General features: G+C 53.6%; 10 protein-coding genes across 10 annotated transcripts; 4 read left to right on the top strand and 6 right to left on the bottom strand.

Moving 5' to 3' along the window:
- Positions 1-1,212: 1,212 nt before the first annotated feature.
- Positions 1,213-4,280, top strand: CC84DRAFT_479766 (uncharacterized protein). The gene is made up of 3 exons (XM_018186435.1): positions 1,213-1,216; positions 1,379-1,597; positions 1,796-4,280. The coding sequence occupies exons 2-3, from the start codon at positions 1,565-1,567 to the stop codon at positions 4,151-4,153; spliced, it is 2,391 nt and encodes a 796-aa protein (XP_018040699.1). The 5' UTR covers positions 1,213-1,216; positions 1,379-1,564; the 3' UTR covers positions 4,154-4,280.
- Positions 4,281-5,967: 1,687 nt separating this feature from the next.
- CC84DRAFT_479800 (serine/threonine-protein phosphatase PP1) lies at positions 5,968-7,516 on the top strand. Its single transcript, XM_018186437.1, has 5 exons — positions 5,968-6,077; positions 6,244-6,533; positions 6,596-6,997; positions 7,059-7,358; positions 7,410-7,516. Exons 2-5 carry the CDS (start codon positions 6,357-6,359, stop codon positions 7,503-7,505), a joined length of 975 nt encoding a protein of 324 aa, XP_018040698.1. The 5' UTR covers positions 5,968-6,077; positions 6,244-6,356; the 3' UTR covers positions 7,506-7,516.
- Positions 7,517-8,375: 859 nt separating this feature from the next.
- Positions 8,376-9,724, bottom strand: CC84DRAFT_479810 (uncharacterized protein). The gene is made up of 3 exons (XM_018186438.1): positions 9,584-9,724; positions 9,346-9,531; positions 8,376-9,287 (listed from the first exon to the last, which is right to left on the bottom strand). Exons 1-3 carry the CDS (start codon positions 9,641-9,643, stop codon positions 8,811-8,813), a joined length of 723 nt encoding a protein of 240 aa, XP_018040697.1. The 5' UTR covers positions 9,644-9,724; the 3' UTR covers positions 8,376-8,810.
- On the bottom strand, positions 9,650-10,915 carry CC84DRAFT_479775 (uncharacterized protein). Its single transcript, XM_018186436.1, has one exon. It carries the CDS (start codon positions 10,778-10,780, stop codon positions 9,806-9,808), a length of 975 nt encoding a protein of 324 aa, XP_018040696.1. The 5' UTR covers positions 10,781-10,915; the 3' UTR covers positions 9,650-9,805.
- Positions 10,916-11,810: 895 nt separating this feature from the next.
- Positions 11,811-13,367, top strand: CC84DRAFT_1193818 (putative paraoxonase; the record flags this gene model as incomplete). Its single annotated transcript, XM_018181325.1, has 5 exons — positions 11,811-11,837; positions 11,903-12,281; positions 12,330-12,796; positions 12,854-12,997; positions 13,061-13,367. 5 exons carry the CDS (start codon positions 11,811-11,813, stop codon positions 13,208-13,210), a joined length of 1,167 nt encoding a protein of 388 aa, XP_018040695.1. The 3' UTR covers positions 13,211-13,367.
- A 606-nt stretch (positions 13,368-13,973) lies between these two features.
- On the top strand, positions 13,974-15,633 carry CC84DRAFT_1202813 (uncharacterized protein; the record flags this gene model as incomplete). Its single annotated transcript, XM_018181793.1, has 3 exons — positions 13,974-14,601; positions 14,738-14,873; positions 14,928-15,633. The coding sequence occupies 3 exons, from the start codon at positions 13,974-13,976 to the stop codon at positions 15,166-15,168; spliced, it is 1,005 nt and encodes a 334-aa protein (XP_018040694.1). The 3' UTR covers positions 15,169-15,633.
- On the bottom strand, positions 15,152-16,023 carry CC84DRAFT_479286 (uncharacterized protein). The gene has a single exon (XM_018186433.1). The coding sequence runs from the start codon at positions 15,864-15,866 to the stop codon at positions 15,414-15,416; it is 453 nt and encodes a 150-aa protein (XP_018040693.1). The 5' UTR covers positions 15,867-16,023; the 3' UTR covers positions 15,152-15,413.
- A 2,812-nt stretch (positions 16,024-18,835) lies between these two features.
- Positions 18,836-21,164, bottom strand: CC84DRAFT_1172756 (uncharacterized protein; the record flags this gene model as incomplete). The annotated part of the gene is made up of 3 exons (XM_018179998.1): positions 18,836-19,632; positions 19,680-21,094; positions 21,145-21,164. 3 exons carry the CDS (start codon positions 21,162-21,164, stop codon positions 18,836-18,838), a joined length of 2,232 nt encoding a protein of 743 aa, XP_018040692.1.
- Positions 21,165-21,903: 739 nt separating this feature from the next.
- On the bottom strand, positions 21,904-23,845 carry CC84DRAFT_1213665 (SSrecog-domain-containing protein; the record flags this gene model as incomplete). The annotated part of the gene is made up of 5 exons (XM_018182560.1): positions 21,904-22,188; positions 22,249-22,321; positions 22,375-23,489; positions 23,546-23,791; positions 23,840-23,845. The coding sequence occupies 5 exons, from the start codon at positions 23,843-23,845 to the stop codon at positions 21,904-21,906; spliced, it is 1,725 nt and encodes a 574-aa protein (XP_018040691.1).
- A 1,400-nt stretch (positions 23,846-25,245) lies between these two features.
- CC84DRAFT_1172754 (uncharacterized protein) lies at positions 25,246-25,632 on the bottom strand (the record flags this gene model as incomplete). Its single annotated transcript, XM_018179997.1, has 1 exon — positions 25,246-25,632. One exon carries the CDS (start codon positions 25,630-25,632, stop codon positions 25,246-25,248), a length of 387 nt encoding a protein of 128 aa, XP_018040690.1.
- Between the last annotated feature and the right edge of the window lie 1,149 nt (positions 25,633-26,781).

Below are 26,781 nucleotides of genomic sequence, written 5' to 3'. Positions count from 1 at the left end.
TGGGAGCCGATGCAGGAGGGGAGCCCGTGTGATGCGACCATGGACAGGAACCGTCTTTTGGTGCAACAGCGAGGTGCCTGGTCGCAGCGCGTCCGTCGGGCACGCTGGACTACAACGCTGAAGATGATGGCCCTCTTATTAGGCTGCGCTCACGGTTCTCTGCGCTTCCTCAGCGCAGAATGGCGTCACGTACCGCTCCTGTAGGTGTGCTGCCGTCCCACATTGGAGATTGATACTAGCTAGCGCCGCGGGCCAAGGCTTTGAGGGTGCAGGGAAGCTTGACCATACGCGAGGCCCATGGCGACCTCATGCTGCGCGACGTCTGCACCGAGGCGACGCCGCGCCGGAGTTGCTGTCTGTGCGTGCCCATCGCTGCCGGCGCAGGGTTGCCGAGCACCACGAGCACCACGAGCACCGTCGCCGGGGGGGTTCGAGCGCGACGGTGGTGTGGTGAGGAGCGCTTCCCGTTGAGCATTCGGTGGGACGCGCGGGCAGCGGGCGGTCGAGCGGTCGAGCAGGCGAGCTGTAGTGCGATGGATTTCTGCTCGGTTTGTGACAGGGAGCGGACGCTGCTAGCGCCTCCAGCGCTGCGGCGGCGCGGACGAGGCCTGTGGTTGGCGCATGACTAGGCGGGCTAGGTTGTAGCGACTGCTCAGAACGACTCCAGGCCGCTGTGAGGCTGGCAGCAGCAGCGTGCATCTGCCTGGCTCGTTCGCCGCGGCTCCGTAGCACTCGTCTGGAGCCCCTTCACTCGACTAGACTCGAGTTGTGTGTTCGCGCCTTCCTCTCTGCGCGAGTCCACTCCGAACCGTCTGAGCGTGAGCGGCCCGCAGCTCGGAACAGGGCCAATCTAATTTCTCTACATACGACCACTCCCCGCGCCGCCCTGGTCGGCCTCCTCTGTTGTTGTTGCTGCTGCTGCTGCTGCTGCTGTCGACGTCTTCGACGCCTGCCACCGCCAGGCAATCCCCCCTGCAGTCGTCAGATTGTGCGTGTGTGCGGCAAGGCCTTGCCCGCTGCATTATCCTGGACGCTCGCTATCGCTGCACCTCTCTTTGGTCGACACGCGCAGCGCTTCGCTTGGCCTGCTCTTTTCGAGCACCTGCCGCCCAGTGGGCTTCTCTCCCTGCGCCGCTGCTGCATATTAGTTGGGCACTCCGCCGTCCGTTGCTCGACACCTAGGTCCGTCCCCTAGGCCAGCGGGAGGCTCTCGACGGTACGTAGTTCCCTGGTTCGACGTCGTCCTAGTCACTCGCTTTTCCTACTGCATTTCTTCCTACCCCACCAGCTTGGATACACCTCCGACAACCGTCTACTATGCCAGACAGAATCTCGCCAACCACGCACGCGCCTTTTACTGACGCTCCCAGGCTTGCAGGCGGCTGCAGACCCTAAAACGCCCGCGCCTCCACGGAATAACAAACGCAACGCGGCCGCGCCCCTCTTCACACGCTCGAGTCCTTCCTCGAACCCCACCACAGCCGCCAAACGTGGCCATCTCGCGACCCCTGCCCTTGAAAAGCCTCGGGCCCTACATGCAGTTGTTGTCTGCTAGCGAAGAACCATGGACACAGAAGATGGACAGATTTTCATAAAGGTATGGGCTTTGACTTTGAACGCGGGGCACTGCATACCACGGGTCGAAACATAGCGAATGGCCCGTCTGCTGCATTGCGTTACAGCTTCGACATGAGTCAAAGACTCAGGAAGTCAGACCCCGCCAGTTCTGTGGAACGACCCTGTTGAGCAGCCCCGCGCGGTGTGGCTTTCAAGATTTTGGCTGACAGCTGCGTAGAATCTAGCGTACTTTGTACGGACTCATGAAAAGGCACTTGCAAATGCTCTGCAGCTGCAACGGCAAGCGCCCCGCCATGGCCAGAGCAACTCCGTCTCCTCGCCCACGGGCACCACGGGCACCAGCTCTTCCTCCACGTCCAGCGTGTGGGCAGCCGCGCTATCTCTCCCCTCGCTGACTTTCACCTCGCCCACACTTAAGCCAGCGAAACTCACGCTTACGCCGCATCACCTCTTCTACCTCCTATCCCGGTTCGAGGATTTGAACATAGCCGTTGGACCTATGAATGTCCGCCTAGAGAACATACATACTGATGCGTCGCCGACCAACTACGTGTCGTTTCTCAGCACGGCCCAGCGGAACAAGCAACGGTCCTCTGATCGCGACTCGATCCACTCTGTCTCCAGCATTCGTAGCGTGATGTCTGGCATGTCTTCTTTGTGGTCATCTCTTCGCTTGTCATCCAACAGTGACGCCAAAAAGGAAAAGCAGAAAGCGCAGCTTGAGGAGGATATCAAATATCTATACTCTGCCTTCACAAAAATTCCGTGCCTGAGACTCGCGCCTGACCACAAAGCTCGCCTTATTGCTGGATATGAGGAGTTCCCGTTCGACAGCGCAGTACCCTTGCATGCATTCAAAAATGTTACGGCTCTTGAGATCTACGATGTTGACTTCCGCCAATTCTACGGATGGGACCGCCTCGCGGACAACCTGCGCAGCCTCACGGTCAAGAGAGCTGGTGTTGACGATCCTGCCGACCTTCTTATCAACATCGTTCTCGACGACATGGACAAGCGACGCCGTCGTTCGGCCAAAACACCTTCCTCGCCTGCTATACCTTGGCAAGCCGGCAGTCCCGCCAGCAAGCATGCTCAGCTTGCACGTTCGGAGTCACCTCCATCCTCACCTACCGCACCTGGCAAGCAAGCTACTAGCCCACGAAACTCGACTTTGTTGCGAGATGGATCTAGGACCTCTGTGCAACGGCAACGCAGCGTTTCGCCGTCGAGACCGGCTAGCTCTCGCCATTCGTCGACTCGTGTTTACGGGACGAACAGCGCACCTAACATTCGCCGCTCATCTGGTAGCTCAGGGTCTAGTGTGCGCTCGACTACCCCACGTGGAAGCTCTTCCAACCTTCTCTCACTAGGCTGGTTCCCATCGACCAAATGGCGGTTCCTTCGGCATTTGAGTCTCGCTGACAATGCTCTCACCAACATTCCAGCAACCAGTCTTGTGCCTTTGGCGAATACCCTGCAATCGCTCGATATCTCAGCTAACCTCTTTGCGGAAATACCGGATAGCCTTGCGACTTTGTCTTGCCTTCGTGCACTCAACCTATCCAACTGTATGATAAGCAGCCTGCATTCTTTGGGCCGCAATCCGCTACCTGCAATTACGACACTTAACCTTCGTTCTAATCGGTTGACATCGCTGGCCGGCATCGAGCGACTGTTATCATTAGAGCGCGTCGACCTACGGGACAACAAGCTGACCGACCCGACAGAGGTTGCCAGACTCACTGGAGTACCGTATATTACTGAGATTTTCGTTCACAGAAACCCTTTCTGTAAGACTCATAGCAATTATAGGGTCACCATATTCAACCTCTTCCGCAAGACTCCAGGCTACAGCGAAGATATCAAAATCGACTCTACGCTCCCAAGCAGCGGCGAACGGAAGCAGTTAGTGGACAGAGTACCGGAGCTTCCTAGTGTTCCTGTGGTGAAGCCTCCACCAGAGGACGAAACGCCTCCGCCTCCCACCCCGCCCAAGGTTGTGAAGGCCCTTGATGCTACCGATCTGGTCGAAGGTCCACGCACCTCTCTTCATCGATCGAAGAGTGGAAAGAGCGGACAAGGCTCCCATAGGAAAAAGAAGGTGCCCAAGCGAAGAATTGTCGAGCTCACGCAGGGGGAGGCCTTGCAGACAACCGAGGTCACTCCGCCTCCGAGTTACAGCACGGACGACAATCTATCAAAGCCCAAACCGACCGTATCGACAGAATCTGCACCACGTCTCGAGGCTCCCGAGAGCGAAAACAGTACAGGTGACCCATCAAAAACACTTCCGCAGCTTGACACCGGAGTGAAAGCTCCAAGCGGGACTGCGACGCAGGCCACGAGCCCTCCAGAGTTCGATGTCACCAGCGACCTGTACAAGAGGAAGATTGAAGCCCTCCGACAAGACTTTGGCAACAACTGGCTGAGCGCCCTTGGCGACGAAGGCTGGGATGCCAAATCAGTGGCCAGCATTCCCTCTACGCACAGTGGCTTCACATCGCCCATCATTAGACCAGTCATGGCCCGCACTCCTAGCCAAGGCATCGTTTCTGGGGGACGAACACTTGGCTAGCTGCCACTACACAAACTGCCCCGGAAGCTTTTTGCTTTCTAGCTGCACTTTGTGCGGCCCTTTTTGAAACCTAGCGATACCCCCGTCTGCTTTTTACATCTTATGCGCTCTTGAGACTCTTTCGAGTTGTCATGTGTGGAAGATGTTTTGCGTCTAGTTCTTTTCGGTCATCTAGATCTTTGTTCTCGCATGGTGTTGGGTGAACAAGTTTCCTCTCTCGAGCGACGAGACCACGCTCGTTGTATCGATAATCATGCCTTCTTCTGCGCTTGTTTGGCTGGCGGCATTCTTCCCAAAAAGGACAGTTATGCTGGCATCTTCTGCATTTCAATACGTCGTTGATGCATTGTACTTGTTTGTTTCTCTTGAACCCTCGCGGTCACGAAGGTTGTATCATTTGCCGGCGTTCCTGTTTGCGGTATTCCCTTTGATATGTTGGATGCAATGTTAAACGGCCTCTCTCCCCTTTGCGACGAGCAGTGGAATACAGATAAGAGCTGGCAGGCGTTGTTTGCTGCGAAGGATCTAGTTTCGTGCATAATGAGGAGTTGGAGTTGTGGTGGATAGCGCTCGGATTGGTAGACCTTTTACATCAACAAGACGAATTCTGGTTCCCTGAACAAGATGAGCAGAAGTGGTGGCTGCCACGCCTGTAAGCGAGTGATGAACCAGACGCAGCCCCTAGTCAGACATAATAAGCGGTGTGTTTGGCATGATGCGAGTGCGGGTGCCAGTGCTTAAGGTGTATGCTCGGATGCAAGGTGTATCCTTTGTAAGCATGTGCTGATTGGCGGGGGACTCGTCTCGTATGCAAGTGCCGACAGGGGTATATACAACGCCGGTGCCCAGGTGAAGAGCCGTGCACGTGATTCGCGACGTCATATTGTATACAGAAGCATTCTCCAGAACTGGTGGATATGTGCAGCATTTTGGGCGTGAAGAGCCGAGGTGAGGGAATTTGATGGGTCCAGCTGGATGCAGCTATGTCTTAGGGGGTTCTCTAGGTGCCTAGCAGAGAGCCATGGGTCGCGCGCCGCCGCTGGGACGGGGCATAAGCGGCTGTGCAGAGGGCTAGAACTGCGTGTTTGAGAAGAACAACAATCATCTGAATCGTCCGAGGGAAAAAAAAGGGTGCAGGGGATAGGAGAGAAGCCGGTTTACGCGTTCAAGTGCTGATCGCTCCACTGTTTTTCTGCGAGCATGTGTAATGTGGCATGGTAAGTGAGTGAGCTTGGAATCGACGGGCGTGGGAGCGCGGGCAAGGGCAAGTCTGATGCGACAGCGAACAGGTGGGGATCACGAGAGACAGCGACACGATGGAGTCACGACGAGGAACGATGACTGTCCGACGTGCGATATTCTAGCATTGTGTATACGGCCAAAACTGGCTCGTGGTGTTTTGCGGCATTCACAGTTTTCTCTTAGAGTCCCAGCGCCGCCCTTAGGGCCTAGTTCATAATTGCCAAGCAAGCCCGAAGCGCGAAACCAAACCTCGCCCAACTTCAGTGAGCCCACAGCGCCCACGATCGCCCCCCAAACTCGCAACCTCAATCTGCCTGCACCCTCAAGCCCAGCCCAGCGTCGCAGCATCAAGCCCGCCCAAGCAGCCCCCAGCGCACTCCGTCGCGAGCAGCCTCCACAGCGTCTACAAAGGCGGTGAAGTCACAGCAGCCCACTCCGACAGGCTCCTCCCTCGACAACAACGCCTCTCGCGCCCTCGCCCCTCGCGCACCCGCCCTCCGCAACCGGGCAGCCTCAGGTATCTTTCTAGTCAACATCTGCAATTGATCTGCTCGACCCGTAGCTGCCGACAACGTCGCGTGCTTCCGGCGATACCGCACTGCCACCCTCGACGGCCCTCGAGCTGTCCTCTGCACGCGAGCGCCCCTCAACCCAGTGTTCCATTCGCGAGTCCAGTCCAGAGGTATGTTGAGCGCTCCATTCACCGTAGCAGCGTCTGGGCACGTCCCTCCTGCCTCGTGCCCACGACTCGGCGACGCTGCGTCCGTGCCTAACGGTCGCCGGGCTGCGATTTTCCGCCGCGACCTAACGCCTCTTTTTCATAACAAACTCACTGACGCGCACCGCAGGGAACACAACACAACCACCTCCCGCGTCATTCCCCTCCCTCACCCCGCGCGAGGTACACCCTCGCCCGCAGGCTTTTCCATCACCACACCCGAGTCCGTAGCAAGTCACAGCTATGGCGGAAAATGAGGTGGACTTGGACTCTATCATAGATAGGCTGTTGGAGGTCCGCGGCAGCAGGCCCGGCAAGCAGGTTCAGCTGTTGGAGACGGAGATCCGGTACCTTTGCACCAAGGCTCGTGAGATTTTCATCTCTCAGCCCATCCTCCTCGAGCTCGAGGCGCCCATAAAGGTCAGTACAACTTTTCTTCACACGACATTGACTTCCGGGCATTCTGCTGACAACGTGAGTAGATCTGTGGTGATATACATGGACAGTATTACGATCTACTGCGCTTGTTCGAGTACGGCGGTTTCCCGCCTGAAGCAAACTACCTCTTCCTCGGCGACTATGTCGACCGCGGCAAGCAATCCCTCGAGACCATCTGCCTACTCCTCGCATACAAGATCAAGTACCCCGAGAATTTTTTCGTTCTCCGCGGCAACCACGAGTGCGCCAGCATTAACCGTATCTACGGTTTCTACGACGAGTGCAAGCGAAGATACAACATCAAGCTTTGGAAGACCTTCACAGACTGCTTCAACTGCCTGCCCATTGCCGCTATCATCGACGAGAAGATCTTCACCATGCACGGCGGTCTGAGCCCCGACCTGAACTCGATGGAGCAGATCAGACGTGTAATGCGTCCAACTGATGTGAGTTACCCTAGATGGCCAGTCTCTACCTGGTCAAGGCTTCATACTGACTTGCGCGTAGATTCCGGATTGTGGTCTTCTGTGCGATCTCCTGTGGTCCGATCCCGACAAGGACATCACTGGGTGGAGCGAGAACGATAGAGGTGTCAGTTTCACGTTTGGCCCAGACGTGGTATCGCGCTTCCTACAAAAGCACGACATGGACCTCATCTGCCGCGCGCATCAGGTCGTAGAAGACGGTTACGAGTTCTTCTCGAAGCGCCAGCTTGTCACACTGTTCAGTGCGCCAAATTATTGCGGCGAGTTTGACAACGCAGGTGCTATGATGAGTGTCGACGAGAGTCTGCTCTGCTCCTTCCAGGTCAGTTTTACTTCAGCTCACCTGCGCAATGCATCTGCTAACATCTGTCAGATCCTAAAACCCGCGGAGAAGAAACAGAAGTACGTACCCTCCAGCTTCGGTGGCAGCAGACCGATGTCTCCTCGAACCAAGAAATCCCAGAAGTAGTCCACACCATGTCACAGAATTATTACGAACTTCCCGTGCAGCAGGTTTGGGCGTCGATAAACGATGCTATATTGTTACGCCCTCCCCGAGTCGTACGCCGAATCATGCTCAGCGAGAATCGTCCCCGCATCAATCGATATCGTTCCCCACCTTCCTTTCTCGGCACCCAACCCCCACCGACCATCACGACTTTTCAGTCTCTTTCGAACACGTTCACGCGACTACGGCACGGATGCTACGATTAGCTGTCTCATACTGCATTGGCATACTGACATTGGTCATGGCTCGAGCGGCGCTTGCGCTTATGACCCGGTTAAAGAGGCAGCAGCAACGGTGTTCAAGATAGTCTTCCTGTCAGGGAAGTCATTCAGCCGGGTTTCTTCAAAAGACACGAATTACGGTCGAGCACCTTACGACTCTCATATAGACATATAAAAGGTCGGATGGGGGCGTGCGGGCTGCTAAAGACGATGGCAACAGCTAGCGATTTGGTACGGCGACGGCGATGCTTCTGTGAGCTCTCTTGGTTCATCTCTTGCGGCACTCCAGGGTCTGATGGGCGCAATTTTCTTCACGTCAGTCGTTTAACCAACACCAATCACACCAACCAATCCTCTTTTCCTTAATTTTTCCATTTTCTTTCAGTGTTCAGGTTTATCTTTGGCTTCGTCTGGAAGGTTGCGTGCAACTGAGACGAGGCGCGCGGGGATGTACGATGGGATTACGGGATGGAGGGCTGGAGAAATGAATATGCGTTCTATACTTGTTGGGGTTTGCCGTGTGTGTGATGATGCGTGATGTGATCGAGGGATGGGGGTCTACGTAATCTTGTTGCTAAGCGGAACTACGGTGATTTGGAGATGTGCCAGCGATTGAGAGCGTATTTCTTCATTGCTATTCCTGGGTGCAATTCTATAACTTTGCAGACCTCACGACACAACAATGCACCTCATACCCTCAGTGCCTTCTCACAACCAGCCCATGTTTTTAAGCCATACCGTGTTTGTCTTTTGGTAAGATGCTGACATCCACACATATAAGAAAAGCATTCTCGTTAACATCCTTGTTCTGTGGAGCGAAGACAAGACGCGCTTGTCGTATTAACTTCAGGAAGGAGGTGGTATCGTACAAGAAGTGAAGCACGCAGTATAGTGGATTTGTCTTAGTCTTGATGAGGGAACGGGAACCATTAGTTTGACCTTCGCTGTCGTGGTAGAGGCGATGCGTTGATGCCGCACCCTCTTCCAAACCCCAGAATCTTGATTGATGCGAGTCTACAGCATTAGAGCAAGTCCAGCCAGTACCTCATCTTGTGCGCCGTCGGCGACTTGCATAGTATGCCAGATTCCATTCGCCCCTGTCAAGGCCTGTGATGAAAGCATCCCTGACGTCCTGGAGTGCTAAGGTCTTGGAGCCCAGGGCTATGGCGAATGACTGCGTGATCGAGCTCCTGGTATGTATGTTTCCTGGAGTCGAGATAGACCAGCCGTCAACTAAGACGGAACAGAAGTCCGAAATATGCTTATGGCTGGCACAGTGAGAATTCAAACCCAAGAGCTTTGCGAAACTCCCCATAGTAGTAGCCACTTGAACAGTAAGCTTAGTGTTGCGGTCCTTAAGTTCTCGTGCTATGACTCGAGTGGACTTCTTGACACCCTTATCTTTAGGGATGAATGTATCGAATGAGAGGAGCTTGCTATTTCGTTCTTCTTGTCCGAAGGCCAGGAGCTCGGACACATTGACTATGTGCAAGATTGCCTCGTTGGGGATACTGGCCCAAGACTATTATACCACAGTCAGTATCATGAATGTTGAACAACCCAAGGTACTTCGGACTCACGATAAGTTCTGTAAGCCCCTTGTAGCGCCACTTGGCCTGTTCCTGTCGTTTTAGACGCGAAAGCCATTCTGACGCTTTGTAAACCTTGTGTTCTTCTTTCAAACTAGGATGGTCAAGGTTGATTATTGCCAGGCGGGCATCCTGCATGTTCTTTTCGAACGTATATTTCAAGACTTGGGCCAGGCTCTGTTTAAGATAAGACTACCATACGTAAAGAGTGCATGTGGATAATACTTACCGTGGTAACCGCGACGAAGAAAGATGCAGCACCTTTGGGATGGAAGTGCGCATTGGTCATGACCTTCAATAACTCCAATGCTCCCCCTTCTGGTGGCTGTGGCTTTACAAAGGCTCCGTTCCAGCACGAATGTCCTCGAGCGACAAATCCCCTCCCATTCTCTTCATACACTGTGTGGCTGCGACTGATTAGCACGTTCCCGAATCTCACAAACAAGAGGAATTACGAATGAGAATCCCAGACTCTATACGCAACAGAATGTGCGGGTTGTAGCGGGCGATGTCGCGGTGTGCGTGGCGACAATGGGATTGGGTCTTCTTCTAAGTCACTTGCATACGCTTCATCGGTTCCCAACTCTACTTCAACCTCATCTACACCAGCAATCTGAAGGGCGATACCGCCTAATCGTATCTGTTTCATCCTTACTTGTGGCTGCAGATTACAGACCAGTGAAGCATTGTCTGCGTCGGATGGCTTCTTCAAAACGAGTCGGTCAAAGCGATTTCTAGTGATCTCTGAACGTGCGGTCTTTGCAGAGCCTAAAATTGGGTGGGCTTCTTTCTGACGGCGTTGCAGCTTGATACCTAATTGTTTGGCTACCTCTTCGACTGCTGCTCGATCGGAAGCGAAGGTATCGGCGGGGTCCTGGATGGGACAGTTGTAGATCGCGAAGCAGAAAGGGTAGGCCTCAATGTTGTCTCGTAGATGCCTTTCCTGAGGTTTGATTTGCTTCTTCGTGTCCAGGTTCAAGCCGTGCATTGTGTTGAAGACCTGGCACAGTTTATCGGTATCAGCCTCGAAAAATCTAAAGATGATCGCGAGGTTGTAACGCTGCTCGTTGGTCCACTTTGGATGTCGCACTGGATATTCGGGTGCTCTTCTACTTTCGCGACGTGCTCGCCTCCTTGAAACGGATGTAGACCTGAAGGTTGGTTGCCGGATGGCTATGCGGTGCTGCAGTCTTCTGGAGCTAGTGTTTGACGAGGCACTCGTTGGATGGACTGTGGCGATTGTTCTTCGTGGACAAGGCGTTTCGGTGTCATCAAGAAGAGGATCTGTCCTGTCTGTATCATAGCCACTAGTCTGTGTGCATGACTGCATAGTGGCTGCGATATCCTGTGGATAATGACCTTCGCCGCTGGCATATCGTTGCAGCTGAGTGTACCATTCCGGGTCCGATATTGACACTGAGCTCATGGGCGTCAAAATGACCCGAAGGTAATCTCCTTGAATAGTGGAGGGCGAGTCCGCTCGATCATGGGGGACGGTATTATGTGGGATTTCCGCCAGTGGCGGGCGAACAGCGTCTCTGGTCTGCCCGCTTATGTGGCCTATTACATGTATTGATTAGACATGCTATAAAGTAGAAGACTGCCGCACTTACCGTTTAGATCGTCGTCAATTGACTTGCGTGGCATCATGCCGTCGGCAGGAGACGAATCTTGGATATTCGACTCGCGGTTCCCAGTCGGCACGAACACCATGACCCCGTCATTGAGAGCTTCCCAGGCGCCATCACTTGCCATCGTGTCGCAACAGGGAGACTGAATAAGATAAAAACCGAAATACTAGAATGAAAGTAACAACAGGTACACTTAAGTTAAAGCAGCCGAAGTGTGGGAGAAAAGTGCGTGTGGGTGTTCAGTTGAGGGAGAGTGGGACACAAAAGCTCTGCCGAAGCGAGTTGGGAGCAAAATGACTTTCCATCGCGACGCGTTCGCGTCGAACACGTGTCGACGTGTTAATGCGCCCCGGGAAAGAGGAGAGGACGTGGAGTGAAGGTGAGAGAGAGAGGGGGATTGCGAACGCTCTAGCCGAAGTCTTTAATTGAGCGGTGCAAGGCAGAGCCAACATGCTATCTGAGTTCAGATAGATATTTTGTCTCTCATCAATCCAAGTCCTACACAATGTGGCCTTCCGACGGCGTGGCCCCGTATATGTGCGGCAGGTGGCGATCTTTATCAAGGCAGGCGGTTGGTTTAATGGAAGAGACCACATCAAAACCGAGTGGCGAGAAGTGTGTTCCATATCCATTGAAACACACGAAACAGCTGATGTTGTCTCGATGCACGTACGTGTGTGCTCGTCAGCATCAAGGACTACTGCCCTTGGCGGCATCTCTCTCAGCAGCTAAGGATTTCGCATTTCGCAAGGCACACCCAAAGGTACGAGTATTTCTCTTCAACCCCGAGATTGGTACAACTCTACACATACAAGTGCTGAAATAATGGCCGCTACCACGAAAATCGCTTTGGTACGTGAACAGCATGTGCTACGGTTGAGCGACGAACTTCGCGCGCTAATTCACCGCGATGGTAGTCCACGCTAGCCATCGCTGTCCTTGGGCCCTATTGTTATGACAGGTACCTAGCTCTCTCCACAATCGTAAGGAATCGACCGGGACACTACGAGCCAATCAACATATTCAAAGGCCATGAAATCAAATTTCGCGATACCCACGACTTCCGAAACTGCGAGGATCTGCTGTTGAGCGAAGTCCGAGGCGTTGCTATATTATCTTGCGACCCCGGCAGAGACCGATGGAACACTGTCATGGGCACTTTTCGCCCTGATGAAAACCTCACAAGCGGGAGTCTGTGGCTGTATGATTATACAAGCACAGAGCTCGGGTCGAACGATTCTATTAAGCAGCTCGCTTTCAACGACTTCCCCCATGAAGGCGATTTCCATCCGATAGGCAAGTGACCCCAGATGTTAGAAACATATGCTGACTCTGCACCCCCAGGTATGGATCTGGACAAGGAAACCTCCATATTGTACGTGGTCAATCACGCCCAGAGCGGCTCTTGCATCGAGACATTCCGGCTAGAGGCAAACACGCTCATTGACATCAAAACGATCACTCATCCACTGCTGCACGCTCCCAATTCTATTGAATCAGTTGGCGACGGAAGTCTATACGTCACGAACGACCACATGTTCCGTTCTCGCGTCTCCCCGGTGCTGTCGAAGTTTGAGACGTTTTCAGGCCTCCCTGGTGGCACTATAGTGCACATTGATCTCAATAGAACGGAAGGTGCACAAGTAGTGGCCCGGGTTCCGTTCGCCAACGGAATTGCGAGACTGAACTCTACGACGTTAGCCGTAGCCTCATCATCTAAACCTGGCCTGTATCTGTACGGCATGCAGCTTGATCATAGCTTGAATTTTAAGGGAATGTTTAGAACACCAGCAGCTGTCGATAATTTGAGCGTATGTAGTCGCCCCTAGGCAGACACAGATCCAAGCTAACTCGCTTTCAAATCTTAGGTAGATTCTGAGGGCACACTATTGATGGCGGGCCATCCTTCCGCGCTCGAGCTGATGAAAATTAGCAAAGGCCGTCCACTTTGCAGTCCCAACAGCGATTCAGAAGCTGAAAGAATCGCTTGTGACTGTACGGCCCCGAGCTGGGTAAGTCCGACTCCTCCAGCAACTGAAATTACTTTCGGCCGAAGCACTTACATTGTGTACCAGGCAGCGCAATGGTCCGAAGAAAAGGGATTGGAGACCCTCTTCCAGGGCTCTTACTTTTGTAGTAGTAGTACGATGGTGCGAGACGTGAAGCGGGGGATTAGCTTGATCTCAGGCTTGTATGAGCGTGGAATAATGGTGATCAATGAGTGAGAACGTATGTAAGAAAGCTATCAGTGTCACGTTACATAGCGAAGCTCTGCCCAGTATAATTCCGCTTGCCTGCAGCCGTGAAGCGCACTGTCGAGTTTAACACGGATCCTGGAATCTTAGTTTGGTGGGGAGCAGACGCTCCTGTGGAACAGCGGCCCACTCGTCCCATGTTCTTGCATCAATGCCGTGCAACGTGGTAGCAACCCACTGCATCACGGCTAAAGATCCCCGAGGACGGTATCGCGACTCTGTGGGGCGGATGGGCTTCTGAATTCACACCCAGCCCACGCTCTAGACGTCATTGAGTCCTCCTTTTTCGAAGCCAAATATATACCGCATAACCTGTCCTCCTACCTATTTGCAGTACCCTTGCACATTATCAACAAACTATTTATCTTTGCTGCCACCCGTATATTTTAGGTCCAATCATGGGCGATAATGATGGACGAAAGGAGATGCATCATCAGGCGGATTGTAATAAAAGGACTATCGTTTCAGAAAGGTAGCATAAAAGGCATAGAGTTATCCTGAGGCGGTAATACGTGTAGAGTGATTCAAAGTGTGCCTTTTAGGATAAAGGAATCATGAGGATGCAGGTATAGGCTGCGCACGGCCCGTGTAGGCTTTGTGAGGGAAATCTTGGAAGACGAGAAACGACATCCTGCCTGTGACATCTCCCTAAACATTTCCTCTTCTGCATCTTCTTCGTTGTATCACTAGTGGCATCATTGCAACCATTCTTTGATTCCATCGCTACGTTAAGATGGCTGCCGAACAGGACACACCTGCAGGTGACGTCGTTGCCGATGCACAGGATCACGAAGAGGCCCCGGAACGCACGAAACGCCAGCGCACACATGCGGACGCATCGAAGCATGCTACCAGCATATCTACTCCTGAATCTCCACCTAACAAGAGACGCCGCCGAGAACCTATCTCAGCAGCAGACGACGCTACAGTCAAGGAGGCCGAAAGCTACAAGGAGAAAGCAAGGAAAGCAGAGCAGGTCCGCGACGCAACAAAAAAGAAGCGCAAAGAGGAGGAGAAGATCGCGAAGCAGAAAGCAAAGGAAGTGAAAAAGGCTCGTGAGGCAGCAGATAAGAAGCGTCAGGCGGAGGACAAGGCTGTAATAAAGGCCGTCAAGGACAAAGAATGTGAGGATAAGAAAAAGAAGACCATCGCAGAGAAGACGAAGAAGCAGGAAGAGAAGGAGCAGAAGGAGCATAGGAAGAAGCAATGGGAAGACTACTGTACGACCCACAACTTCACTGGTGCAACTCTGGCTGAGGAGCCTGGGGAATCCATCACACAAAGCGACGCGGGCCAGTATTACACGCTGAAACCGAATGAGCTGGCATGTCTACCGCATCACCCTCGGAAAAATCCTCTCTGTAAGTTTGCCAGGGTACGAAGTGAGCACTTATGCTGCTACGCATGTCTGAACGATTCGGAAATAGTAGAAAGCCTGCTTCAACTCAGAGCAGTTTGTCTTCGAATACTTCACTGACCATGTACCCCACCATTCAGATAAGAACACCACCAAACTCTTCGATGAAGATGAGGTACGATCTCTAGCATATCGCAAGTATGCGATCTTTGGCGGTGTCTCACAGAGTCCCGAGAGCACGATGCTTGCCGAAGGGAAAAAGCTATGGGACGATGAGTGAGCCTCGTTCCCATTGTCGCCGCAATCGCGACCACAGCTAACTGGCTACAGGGGAGAGCGTTTGGGAAAGGACAAGCTTGAGCTTGTTACAGCGTGTCCTGGGGGGCTTGCACGGGGAATCGACCCGAGTTTCGATGGTAATGGTGACCTAAACTGGTGGAGAGACCCGCGTGAGCTTCGTAGGCTGGGCTTCAAGAACGGAAAGCTTCCCGCCAATCGAAAGAGGGCTTCTAGGAAGAAGGCAAGGAGCGATGACGAGTCCTTCGACTACAACCACCACGAGGACCACTAGAAACACTGTTATTGTCTGCGTATTACCGTGAGCCATGGGACGCGGCTGGAAGCTGGAACGCTTGTCCCTCGATGGACGCACGTGCGGAGCTTTTCCGTGCGTGCATATCCCCCCACCCTCACTTCGTCTTCAGTGGGACCTCGGCGGCGGACAATGGATAGTCCGACCGAGCCCGACATTCTTGCCTATGTGGTCCTAGCTGTAGATTTAGTGCCTTACTGACATGTAGACTATTGATTGTGAATTCAAGCTTGCTCCTGGCCAGTTTCGGTTTCACGCTTCCATCGCTGGGGCGCCTCAGCATGCATGCAGACCGTCGAGCAGACCACCAGACCGTCGAAAAAACCACGCAGGTGACAAGATATCTGTCCGCTGCTCCTGGAGTTATGAGTGGAGTTCCAACAACGTGGTCGTGAGGAGAACCGCAGTTCGTCTTGGCAAAGTTCTAGACTCGGGGAGGGGAGCGCCCGACGCGTCAGAGGCTTTTGGCTGTGCCGCGTTACGGTTCTACGATCTGCGGCTGGCAGCTTCGTAAGACTGACACGTAACTCACCGTGCCAGGAGGTGTTTCGAATCTCGATCACACCGATCACACAATTGTGCGGCCTGCTTACCGCCTGTGAGGGTCGGCTTGCCTCGCTCAGCATTCCGCTTCCTCCGCGACCCTGTTCACGACCCTGGCAACTCGACAGCCTCATCTGTCAAGATCTGCATTTAATCATTGTCCAGCACCAATCAGTGCTCATATACTCGATGCGCAACGTGCGGACCCGCTCTACAGATGCTTCCTTGCAGTTACCTGATCAGTGCTGCCTCGGTTACGACCGCCGATGACTCCACCCCCTGCAATATATCTGCCCAATGTCAATCAACATCAACGGCTGAAATTTTTGTTGTTTCGGACGCGGCGACAGCAGGACAAGCATCGCATTGACCATTGTTCTCTTTTCGTCAGTCCTTAGGTAATTGTTACGTTCCCGAATCATCACCTTCCGAACGCTCCTTGCTTTAGATGTATGCAGGTGTGCATTCGAAATTTGTAACTCGGGGTGGCTGTATCGGAGAGATTTGCATCGGCGAGCAGATCCCATCGAATGTTCCCCGGACGGACGCTCGCCGGCCGCTATGCTCGGGCACTCGCCGACGTGGATTCCTCAATCAAACGGCGATGTTCTCAATCAAACGGCGATGTTCTCATTCGGATGCATGCCGGTGCTTCATACCAGATCTTGACCTTCAACCCGTTTGTGGCTGACCTCAGTGTCCTTTAGCTGAACGACTTCTCAAGGTAGCTTTCGGTGGACTAACGTGAAGTACAACCATGAGCTGATGTCGATTGTCGTCGGGTACGATGACATAACGAGCTCCAACTACTCCGAGGAAATCACGTTAGCTGTGTTCAGACAATTGACAGGTCCGACTGCCCGTTCCGCATGTGCAGCTGAGTCATATTAGCAGCTGCTTGGTGATAGCCGTCCCAGACGGCCGACGATACATTTCCGCCGTAATTCCACGCTGGCAAACTTCACCGCACGAACACAGGGCATCGCTGTCCGCGCTGAGCGCCGTGACTGCATGCTGTACGTTGCCACTCCGGACACGTTTTTCGCACATGGCGAAGGCAAAGGAGAACGACTGCCACCAATATTTCTTGCCACTGGTGCCCATCAATAATCTTCGATGAGAGGCAAATCGACAATTTGACTTCTCGATGGCTGTTCAATGCGGCGGGCGTGTAGTGCGCGCAACCCCTCTGCGCCGGACACCTCACCGATGGATTCCACAGCACTCTTGGTGTTGAGCTTATGCGAGGAGAACGGTGCGTGCGCACGGTAAGGGCTTGCGCACATCGCACCGACGTTCAACCTACTCTCATGCTGCTAAATTCACTGGACGGACGCGTCTGCAGGCCAATTGGCACGTGCTCGCAGCTCCCGCAGGGGCCAGACGAAACGACTCTGTCAGGCCGATGCGCATACGGCGCGCGTTCGGCACACGACGCTAGAAGGCCCCAAGAACCGGTGAGTGAGCAGCCCTAATGCGCGTCTAAATGGATCTGCAGGTCTCGTTTCGAGGCGTCCGCTAACGCGAATGGGTGATAGTTCCCTTTCCTTGCACCGGATCATAGTAATGGTTTGTGTTTGAAAAGCAGGCCTGACGGTTGAGCTTGAGCTTGAGCCAAGATATGTCCTGGTCACGTAGATGCATCATGTTTGGAGCGGTGAAGGGATGGAAACATGGCATCCCTTGAATACAATTTGAGAGTTGAGGCACCATAGATCCCATGTTCGATGACCCATGGTACAGCTTGTAGCTCCGAGACCCTTCTAGATAGCACGGCAGCATGCTTGCGAGACTCTCTGGCGGGCACTGAGGTCGCTCAGTGAGCTGTAAAACCGTAAAGCTAGAGGCAAAAGCTCTCGCGAACATGCTGCCGAGAACTGCTCATAACTATCGAATCGTTCATCCCCAAGCGGACCGTCCCTCGCACCCTGGTCAAGTGTTTTCAGAGGACCCCACTCCTCATCGCGTGACCCGCCAGCTGCAGGCAGGCCAACCCACCAAGATAACCACACGCGACGCGATAACTAACTTCGTGAAAACGGCCCACCTTTGACACATCGCAGTAGAACAGTCGAGGACTGGTTAGAACATCACCGCCTGCCACTAGAACATCGGCTCTCGGATGCGCAGCTACGACCCCATGTCCCACACCCCTGCGCCACGTTGTGCGCCGCACGTGGGTGCCACCCTCAACGACGACCAGTGCGCACATGGGTGCATCCATCTTCAGCATCTGTGCAGGTGGCGACGGCTTTCATTACGCGCTGTAGTCGCTGGGCAGCAGCGCACGCGAGCCAAGGCCGCTGATCTTTTCCGCCGATGTGGCAGATCTTTGCAACCCGTCTATGGCCGGGTCCTTGCGCCGATTCCACGCACGTTCTAACGCATGCGGTTTTAGAGGGTGCAGCGCGCTAGGTCACACTTATGCGCGAGGGCGACCGGCCGTCTGCGTGCCTGAGGAGGGCGCCGCGAAGGATCCAGGGCTGGCGACTTGCTGGGCGGTGGGCAGCGTGTGCAGGTTGGAAGGGGACGCGCAACGCGCGCGATGCGAAGGTGATTGTGTTCATCGAAACTGCTGTGGAAGATCGAATGAGCTGCTGGGCTGGCAAGTGAGACGGTGAAAGACGAGAACAAATGTATGATGTCTATGTGATGACTGCATATTGGTGGTATCATGTGAATGTGTTCCTTTTCCCTCCCAATGCTATGCGTGCTATTTTACGCTACCGTGATATGTGCCTCTCTTGTTCCTCCTCTATGTTTGATGCATGTCCAACCCCGAGAGGTCGAGCCCGTGGAACTCTACTTTAGTTAGAGATTCCCCGCCAATGCCAGAGTGTAGTCATCGTACGAAGACCCACAAAGGCTGAAAGTGCTCCGAGGCCCGCGGTGGTCGGAGTCACGATCCACCGCTTGACTCGACGCAGTCAAGTATTCCGATCGCAGTATAAATGCTGGTCGTTGCCGTTCGGTGCTGCGTCCTGTGGACGACGTTGTGATGGAAGTTGGTTGGAGGCGTCGGAGGAGTGTCCTCTTGTGGACTGTTATCCGTACTGAAGATCGATCTGGGTCGATCCGGTTCGACCCCAGTCGGCGATCATCCTCAAGTGACCAGTGTCTGATCACTATCCTCCCAATGCCACTGTTCAAGAAGCTGGCGCGCGCGGTACTCGGTCGCCCAGCCAATGTCGGATTCAACACCGCGAAGCAGGCCAAGGACTACCTGGCGTTCCCCGATGTCGCCCAAGCACTGTCCAGCAGTGAACAAGGGCTGTACGGAATGGATGCGAACAGCATCGTCGGGGCGGCCTAGCGAGATACCAACAATCTCACGGCTGTGCTTCTGGCAGGCGTCCAGGACGGACTGGTAAGAGTTGAGGCGTTCGTATACGTTGGTAGCTCCCTGGGTGGTCTGGTGAGGCTTATTCATGAACAGCTGGATCTGACTCATGTGGTAATACTGCATGGTCGATGCGCACATGGGGATGCTATACCAAATCTCAGGGAAGAGCACATTGGGTTCGCCGAATACGTTCGCAGGTCGGGGATCAACTCTGGCAGAAGGTTTGAAGGTGGTTGGCAGGCTGTCGTACCATATCTGGAATTGTCGCTGGATCGCAGTCCAGTAATCGAGTAGCGTTTTCTGGGAGACGCCAGCCCAGGTAGACTGGCAGTCCTCGCCGAAGCTGTCGCCGTACGCCATGAAGTTGACGAGCTTTCCCATAAGCCATACTAAGGAGTTGCAGATGAGATCTTCCTTCATCATGTTGTCTCCATCGGAATAGGCGCTCTCTACAGCATTGTTAGGAACGATGAAGCCATCGTCGTTGAGAAGAAGGCCGAATTCTCGCCACAAGGAGAGATCTTCGGTATCAAGTCTTGTCCGTGTCTTGTTGATATCTAGCACAGTTAGTCGAGATCTCGCGTCTAGTTCAGACGAGACTTACAAGCTGCGAGCATGTCCTGTCTAGCGATGTTCCAGAAGGTAGCTCTCCGCGCTTTGGAGACGAGTCCAAAATTGGCAGAAGAGGTGATAGGATCCGCCGCCATCGTCCGCATCGGCGACAGGCGTTCCTGGGCGACGACTAAAAGGGACTTGGCACCTTTGAGATGACGTGTCCACTCCTTGTCAGAACCGTCAAGAAACTCATAGACACAGAGGATTGCGGAAGCGGCCAAGAGTTCGTCGGTGCTTAACCCAGCTGCATTACTTCCGGATGTTCGCCGACGTCCCGGGGAACGATCGTCGGGGCCGTAAGACGAGTCGCCGCCATCTGAGTCCGAATCCGGCGAGGACAACGCATTGGCTTTGAGTGCCTTCAGGAGAAGCGAAACCGCCATGTCATAGTACTGCGTAGCTTTGTGAGACCAGTCCACTAGTTGAGTGTCTGGGTATATCTCCATTTGCGACTGTCGTGCTACACCGCCACCCATAACAGTTTTACGGCCTTGGACGCGTCCCAGGGCCTTGGCTGAGTAAGCAAGAGCAGCGTACTTGAGGAGGAGGTTTTCCTGGGCTTTGACTGGGACATATGAAGAAAAATATGTACCTAAGTCAAAGAGATCCATCCAATACCCAGGCCCTTCCGAGAACCACCGTAGAAGATGGGCAGTTTCGTAGTCACGGTCGGACATGTAGCTGGTGCAAGACGGTGTTCTCCGGCTTGTTGACATCGAGCTAGAGCGAGGGATCTGATCGGGGAGTTGGCTCATCGGCGATGCTAATTGGGGGTCGATGGGTGGTGGTGTCATGGAGAGCGAATGATGAAGCATTGGTCGGAAATGAGTGGCGAGTGCGAGTGGCGGTGAAATGGGTGTTCCTACGGATGAGGTTGGTGGTGATTGCAGCATCGATGGTGTGTCAAGAGCGGGGAGGGCCTCCAGCTCTGGAGTGTAGCACATTGGCGGATTGTGCAAGGGCCCCGAGATCGGCGTGCTGGTTGCGGTAGAGAACTTATTATGAGCTGGCCACGAGGTCACCGACCGTGGCTCAAACGATGAAGGAGAATCCGCAGAACCGATTGACATGTTGTCGAAGTCTGGATCCAAATAAGGATTGGTTGTGTTGATGAAGGTGACTAACAGGTCATCAGTAAGCTGGAGATCCCATCGTCGGGATGTGGGGAATTTACCATTCCGAGGTATGTCGAGCCAGATGGTTTCCTCGTCGAAGGTATTCCGGTATGCGTAGAAGCCCTTGAGCGAGTTGTCGTCACCTGAGTCCTCGCCATTCATTGAAGCGTTATGTTGATGGCGAAAGACGATGCCAGAGCTAGGTACGCATTCTCTCGAAGCTTTGCAGCATTGTGAACAAATAGGCTTCTTCTCGTCGCACTTGAGCTTGCGCTGACGACATGTCAAACTGTGCAGAGGATTAGCATTGCTGTATGGTGAGTAGGAGGTTGGACTTACCATCCTGTTCGTGAACGCATAGTGGTAGCTGTTGTGTAGGGTGGGCCAGCAGTGATGTGGAACACTCGCTACTTCTTATCTACTGGGTCCGCGCGGCGGGTGGCACGCGCGTGGTATATGTAGGAGGACATGGTTATGGTGTCGTTGCAATCTTGCGCTGCTTGGTGAATGCGGGGTCCCTGTATGGTTCGCGCTAAGGGTCCACCTTCACATCCTTTAGCAACGCGCCAGCTTGCAGTGGCTGCGGCGGCGATTGCATGGCTAGCGTGCAAGGTCCTGTCAAGCTGAATCGCACTCGCCCTGTGTCATCTGGGGAGGTTGCAAGCATGCGAGCATGTGCCACACGGATCCAATTGCGCACGGGTGGCGCGAGCGCAGATTTCGATTCAAGACCGAGCTGGCGCCGTGTATGCAGCCTTAGCGAAAAATATGCACGTGGGAAGACGCCGGAATATCACCGATAGCATTTACCGCTACTTCAAGCCCTTCCCTAGCGTTCCAAACTGATCCTTGAGGCCAGGGCGGCCCCTTTTTGCGAGATGCGTGAGGCCAGGGAGCCTGGTTTCAAGCCACATCTAGCAGAGCCGCCCGGAGTTGTCTCCAGCTGTTGTGAAAGCTCCTCTGCCACCACACCATCATCGGCGCATGTGCATACCCATCCAATCGCAGCTTCCGACATCCTCATCGTTTTCGAATCGAAGCCCTCTAGAAGTTCTACCGAATTATCAGCGAAACATCGTCATCGCCGCTGTCAGACCATCATTTTGCCATCTTTTGCTTCTTCTTCGGCCGTTCCGCCATTTCTTCCTCGGCCGGCCCGTCGCTGTCGCCGCCTGCGTCTGCATCTGCCATTTCCTCGTCGCTATCGCTACCGCTGCTCTCGTGATTTTCATCAAACTCCTCGCCGACCTCCGATTCAGATTCAGTTTTGAAGTCTTCGTCGACGCTCTCATCATCCTCGTCCGCACTACCACGATTGGCGACTTCGCCGTCACTAGAGGCAAGGTCTTCGTCTTGCAGTGCTGCCGCAAGAATGGCTCCGGACTAGGGTTCTCCCGTTAGTGTCGTTGTGCACACGTGGTGGCCACGGTCGGGGTCACTTACATCATCCGCCATCTCATTTTTGGTCTTGATGCCTTTCGCTCGGAAGAAGTTCTCTAACGGTTGCTGCTCCTCACTGTAGCACGTGTCAGTCATGCAGGGATCAGCGCCATGGTCGGATTAACATACCGATTGATGTTTGAGAACTGATGCTCGTTCTGACCGTTCTTCATGGTGAATGTGATGTCAAAGGTGCGACTTGCAGCCATAGCTCCCCCAACACGAGACATAGTCACCGATGCGATCGAGTCCATGCTGATGTAGGTTGCCGGTTTGGGGACGAACATGAAAGCTTTGTCCAGGCAGAACAGGTGCCCCTCGTTGGCTTTGATGGAACACTTCACTCCAGACTGCTCGTGGTGGCTGATGAAATCTCGCGAAGGCCTGGTAATGCGTTTCCCGCTTAAACCACGGAAAATATCGGATATGACTACTGAAATGGGGGCTTCGTAGTGCGACTGCAGTTTGTCTTTGTACTTTGTTTCGAGCAGGTCCTCCTTCATGTTCAGGTCGAGGTTGACCTCTTCGTCGCGCTTGAATTGCATGACCAGGAACGGGTACCGAGTCTGACCCTGCCGCAGCGGTGGGTCCAGGCCAATGACGATGAGGGAGTGCATGTCGTCGGGCTTCGGGAGAAGCATGAACTTCTTGATGGAGTCGAATTGAATCTTGTAGTCATATGTCTTTCCCCGCAACCGGAAGGAGTTCTCGTACATGTCGATATCGAAACGTCCACGAGGCGTCAAATGTAGTATCTCCAGGAAAGTAGCAAATGTGTCTCCAGCAACCTCGCCGATCTCGGCCTTCTCTATGAGCGTCTCATAGAACAAGTTTGCCGCGTTCTGTTCCTCACCCTGTTCACCATCTTCGATCTCTTCGCCGTCGTCGTTCTTCTCCTTCTTGGACGCCACGCCAGGGATGTAGAAGCGCATCTCCACCAGCTGGTCTTTCGCGCCGAGTGCCTTCTTGCCGCGGAATTTTGCGCCTCCGAGGGTGCCGTTGGTGTCGGGCCCGTTCTCGGTCGGTGCCGAGAAGTCGACTGCCACCTCGTTTTTGCCCGCCAGGTTCGTGTTTGAGATTTCGCTGTACGGTACCTCGAATGCAGGCCGGTTTGCGACGTTGAAGGATAGCTCCGCCTTGCCAAACTCGGCCTTGCCCCAGTTCCAGCCGCGGAGCGCGTGCTCCTTGCTCTCGAGGTTTATGCTGTACCAGACCTTGAAGAGCTTCGCGATGCGCTCATAATCCTGCCTGCTGTCAGCCGCCGCCGTGCGATCAGCGTTGCAATGGATCGCCTCCATACATCTTGCTTGAAGCCGTCAAGCTGAATGATGCCCTCGTTGCTGTCTCGCGAGAGCACCTTGACCTCCCACCCTCGCGCCGCGCGACTCCACTGTGCCGATATGATCTTGGACGCATCGAGCGTGAATGTGCCACCCTCGCCACCGCTTGTGGGCTTCCAACCAAAGCCGGACTCTGCGAAACGAGTCACGCCGTGCTTCTTTGAGAGGTTTAGGTAGATGTCGTTGAAGGCCTCCCTGTGAATACCCTGTTAGTCTTGAAATCTACAAAGCGCATCGCTTTGCAATGGGGCGACGTACATGTTGACCGCGGGAATTGCGCAGAGTCGACGTGCTGACGTAGAGCTGCGGTGCTGGACGCGCAGGCTGTAAATCGTGAAGTCGCGCAGCGCGACAAACCGCGCTAGCCTATCACGGCCCAGTGCTCACACGTGACCCAGCGCCCTCTTACGCGTTTTGGGCCCCAGCATCTACATCTATCACTTATGATGTTTGGTCTTGCCCCACGCCTATAGCGAGGGACGGTGCTTCTCGCGAACAGCTTTTGGTGGGGAAAAAAGAAAAAAAAGAAAAAAAAGATAAGGCCGCGTCCTTGAGTATATGAACGGTTACGGCACCCTTCGTACAGCCAGAGATCAAGAAGCTTACTCTTTGTTTGCTCCATGACCATTTGACTTACCCCAGAGCTTTCAAAGGGATAAGAGGTGAACTGTCCAAGTATATTTAAACTCAAGCTCACAAAAGGAAAGCTCATTCATAGGCAATTGAGAAACCGACCATCGGGGCTGCCCATGGTGGATTCTGAATAGATCGGTTTTCACGTTGGCAGCTGTACACCTCGATTCTAGCGCAGCTTCCGGTGTTTTTACTGGTCCTGTATCCATCTCAAATCGGCGGGACGGTGCTAGAACACAAGTCACGATCAGCACTTTCAGTTCTCCGTCCTCGGTGAGAAGTGTCAATCATGACTTCTCTCACCCCATTAAACAATTTTTTATGTATTATATCTATATTCTAGGAAACCTATACTTCCAACATGCGTGCAAGCACAAGCTGACTGCAGCATCATTTGACTACGAGGAGATCTCGGTACTGATAGGATTCCGTTCCATTGATCACAGGATCATCTGCAAAAGTCAGTCCATGTTGCCCATACACCAGCTTCCAAGATGCCACTTAGAGTTCATTGTACAGACTCTCGTCGGTTCTAATCACTGATTTCTTGCGTAGCTATCCACAATCTTGCAATCGTGGTACAGCTCAGATTCGCGCTAGATAAGTTCACCCTAGTTGCCATATGATGAGTGCTTCCCTAAATTGCACATTTGAGGCTTCGAAGAGGGCTACTGCAATTCAAAAGGCCTCCATACCTTCTCGGTCACACTAGATCTCGTCTTGTACATCACTCAGGAACTCGCCCAGCTAGTGTTACCAAAACATTCCGCTTCAGGATACTATTTCATCCTCTCCCGAATACGCGCAGCTATATTAGCTTTGAAAGAGATAACACATGCGTAGCGGACCTTATCTCTCACTGATTCATAGCCTGAACTTCCAATGTCCAATACTGACAGGACCCAAAACAGATTCCTTACCAACTCCTTCACGTCACCGATACTCACATGACATCGATCGCCTAAGCCCTGTAACCGCGATCATATCGCATAGAAAGCGAAGCTAATTAAGCAGCAGCCTCATCCGGTCATCCCTCGCGGGAAGGGTCGCCACAGACGGGCCGAGTCATCTTCGCATTGGTGTAGGTGAAGTACATCCCTGCAGTTGCATATGACCCGAGCACGGCTGGCCAGGTCAGGGGAGGCGGATAGATAGTGTGGTCAGCGGCACAAAGGTTCGTATGCTCTAGTGAAAGCTCAACGGTATGACCAGGGTCCCAGGTGGTCAGCGACAGGGTGGGCAAGTGACGGCATCGTGCTTGTTTGCGGCTGTCTGTATGTGGTATTCCATGAGCCGCAGGTACTGATGAGCTACTAAGGAAAGGACCGATGTTGAGGGCTCTAATGTTCGCATCGATTGCGAGCGCAGTGCAGGGGTTCATTGCGAGTCGCGGACAGACGAAGACGGCAGGCATTATTGCTCCCGTGGTCGAACTATTAGCGCGGTGGCGCTGTACTCGGTACATACCTTCAGGTTATAGTAGCTGTATAGCGGCTATGGTGAGCTCAAGTGCTGTTTTCAGTATCTTGTGAATCGGAAATCTCTTGGAGGACAGTGGTGACAGTAACATGTTTATTGTGAAGTTTCAGGACGCGTGGATGGACGCTGTAAGGTGGGAATGTAAACGAGATACCGAAGTCTGGCCCTGCGAAAGGGCCCTGCGAATTATAATGTGGATTCATACCCAATACCTATGGGGACCATGTGAGGACGCATGGCTTCAGTGTCTCTTGAAACAGGAATCAGGAACAATAACAAGTCCAATGCCTCTATTGCGGAGCCATACCCTCACTCGCATCTCAGCTTCTGCACGTAAACGTAATGTTGTCGGGAGACACGGTTCGGAACAATCCAGGAGCGGTAGCTTCCTTTCGCTAGTTTCTGGCGCATTTACATCCACCCGTTTTACTTGTGTGCCCATTGTGGCGTTGGTGCTCTTCGTCGCAAGGTCAGTCTGAAGCCGCCGTACGCGCTGCTGTACGCAATTCGCCCTTGCAGGCTGCAGCACGCATGCCACCCCACTGCATGCCGAGTGCACGGCAAGTTCCAGACCATGCCCCCACCATGCAATAGCTGCTTCGGCCCCCTTTCGGTCCTATAGCCGTCTGAAGGCTTATCCGCCCGCGCTGCAAGAAGCGGACACACGGAATAATAGTGTATTATCGGAGCAGGACCGATTGTTGTTTCAAAGTGGTGCCCAATCGGTCCGCTACCAGGAAGTGTTTTGTGGGGTGAGACTAGATTAGCTTGAAGCTCGATCCGTTGGTGTGGCTGACGGTGTCTGAGCAATCGTGGTAGGGTTGTACATGAATCGTGTCCACGGAACCGCGTCACTGACAGTGCAGAGGCTGGCACTGGCGGTAGTGACGGACACTGTGCGAGTAATGTGCTTGAGCTTTGATAGTGAACCATAGGTCTGTGCAAAACCACCAGATCGAATGTGCGCAGCGGATCGTAAATGTACGTGGATGAAACGGGGAGCCCGATGAGTGACGCAAGGGCCCGGATGCCTCCCCATGGCGCGAAATGTGAGAATTAGAAGAAACAGGCGGTTGGACATGTT

Source organism: Paraphaeosphaeria sporulosa, assembly GCF_001642045.1.
Source record: "Paraphaeosphaeria sporulosa strain AP3s5-JAC2a unplaced genomic scaffold CC84scaffold_2, whole genome shotgun sequence".
Lineage (NCBI taxonomy): Eukaryota > Fungi > Ascomycota > Dothideomycetes > Pleosporales > Didymosphaeriaceae > Paraphaeosphaeria > Paraphaeosphaeria sporulosa.
The sequence above is the reverse complement of the archived record's forward strand: the minus strand, read 5'-3'. Positions and strand labels throughout refer to the sequence as shown.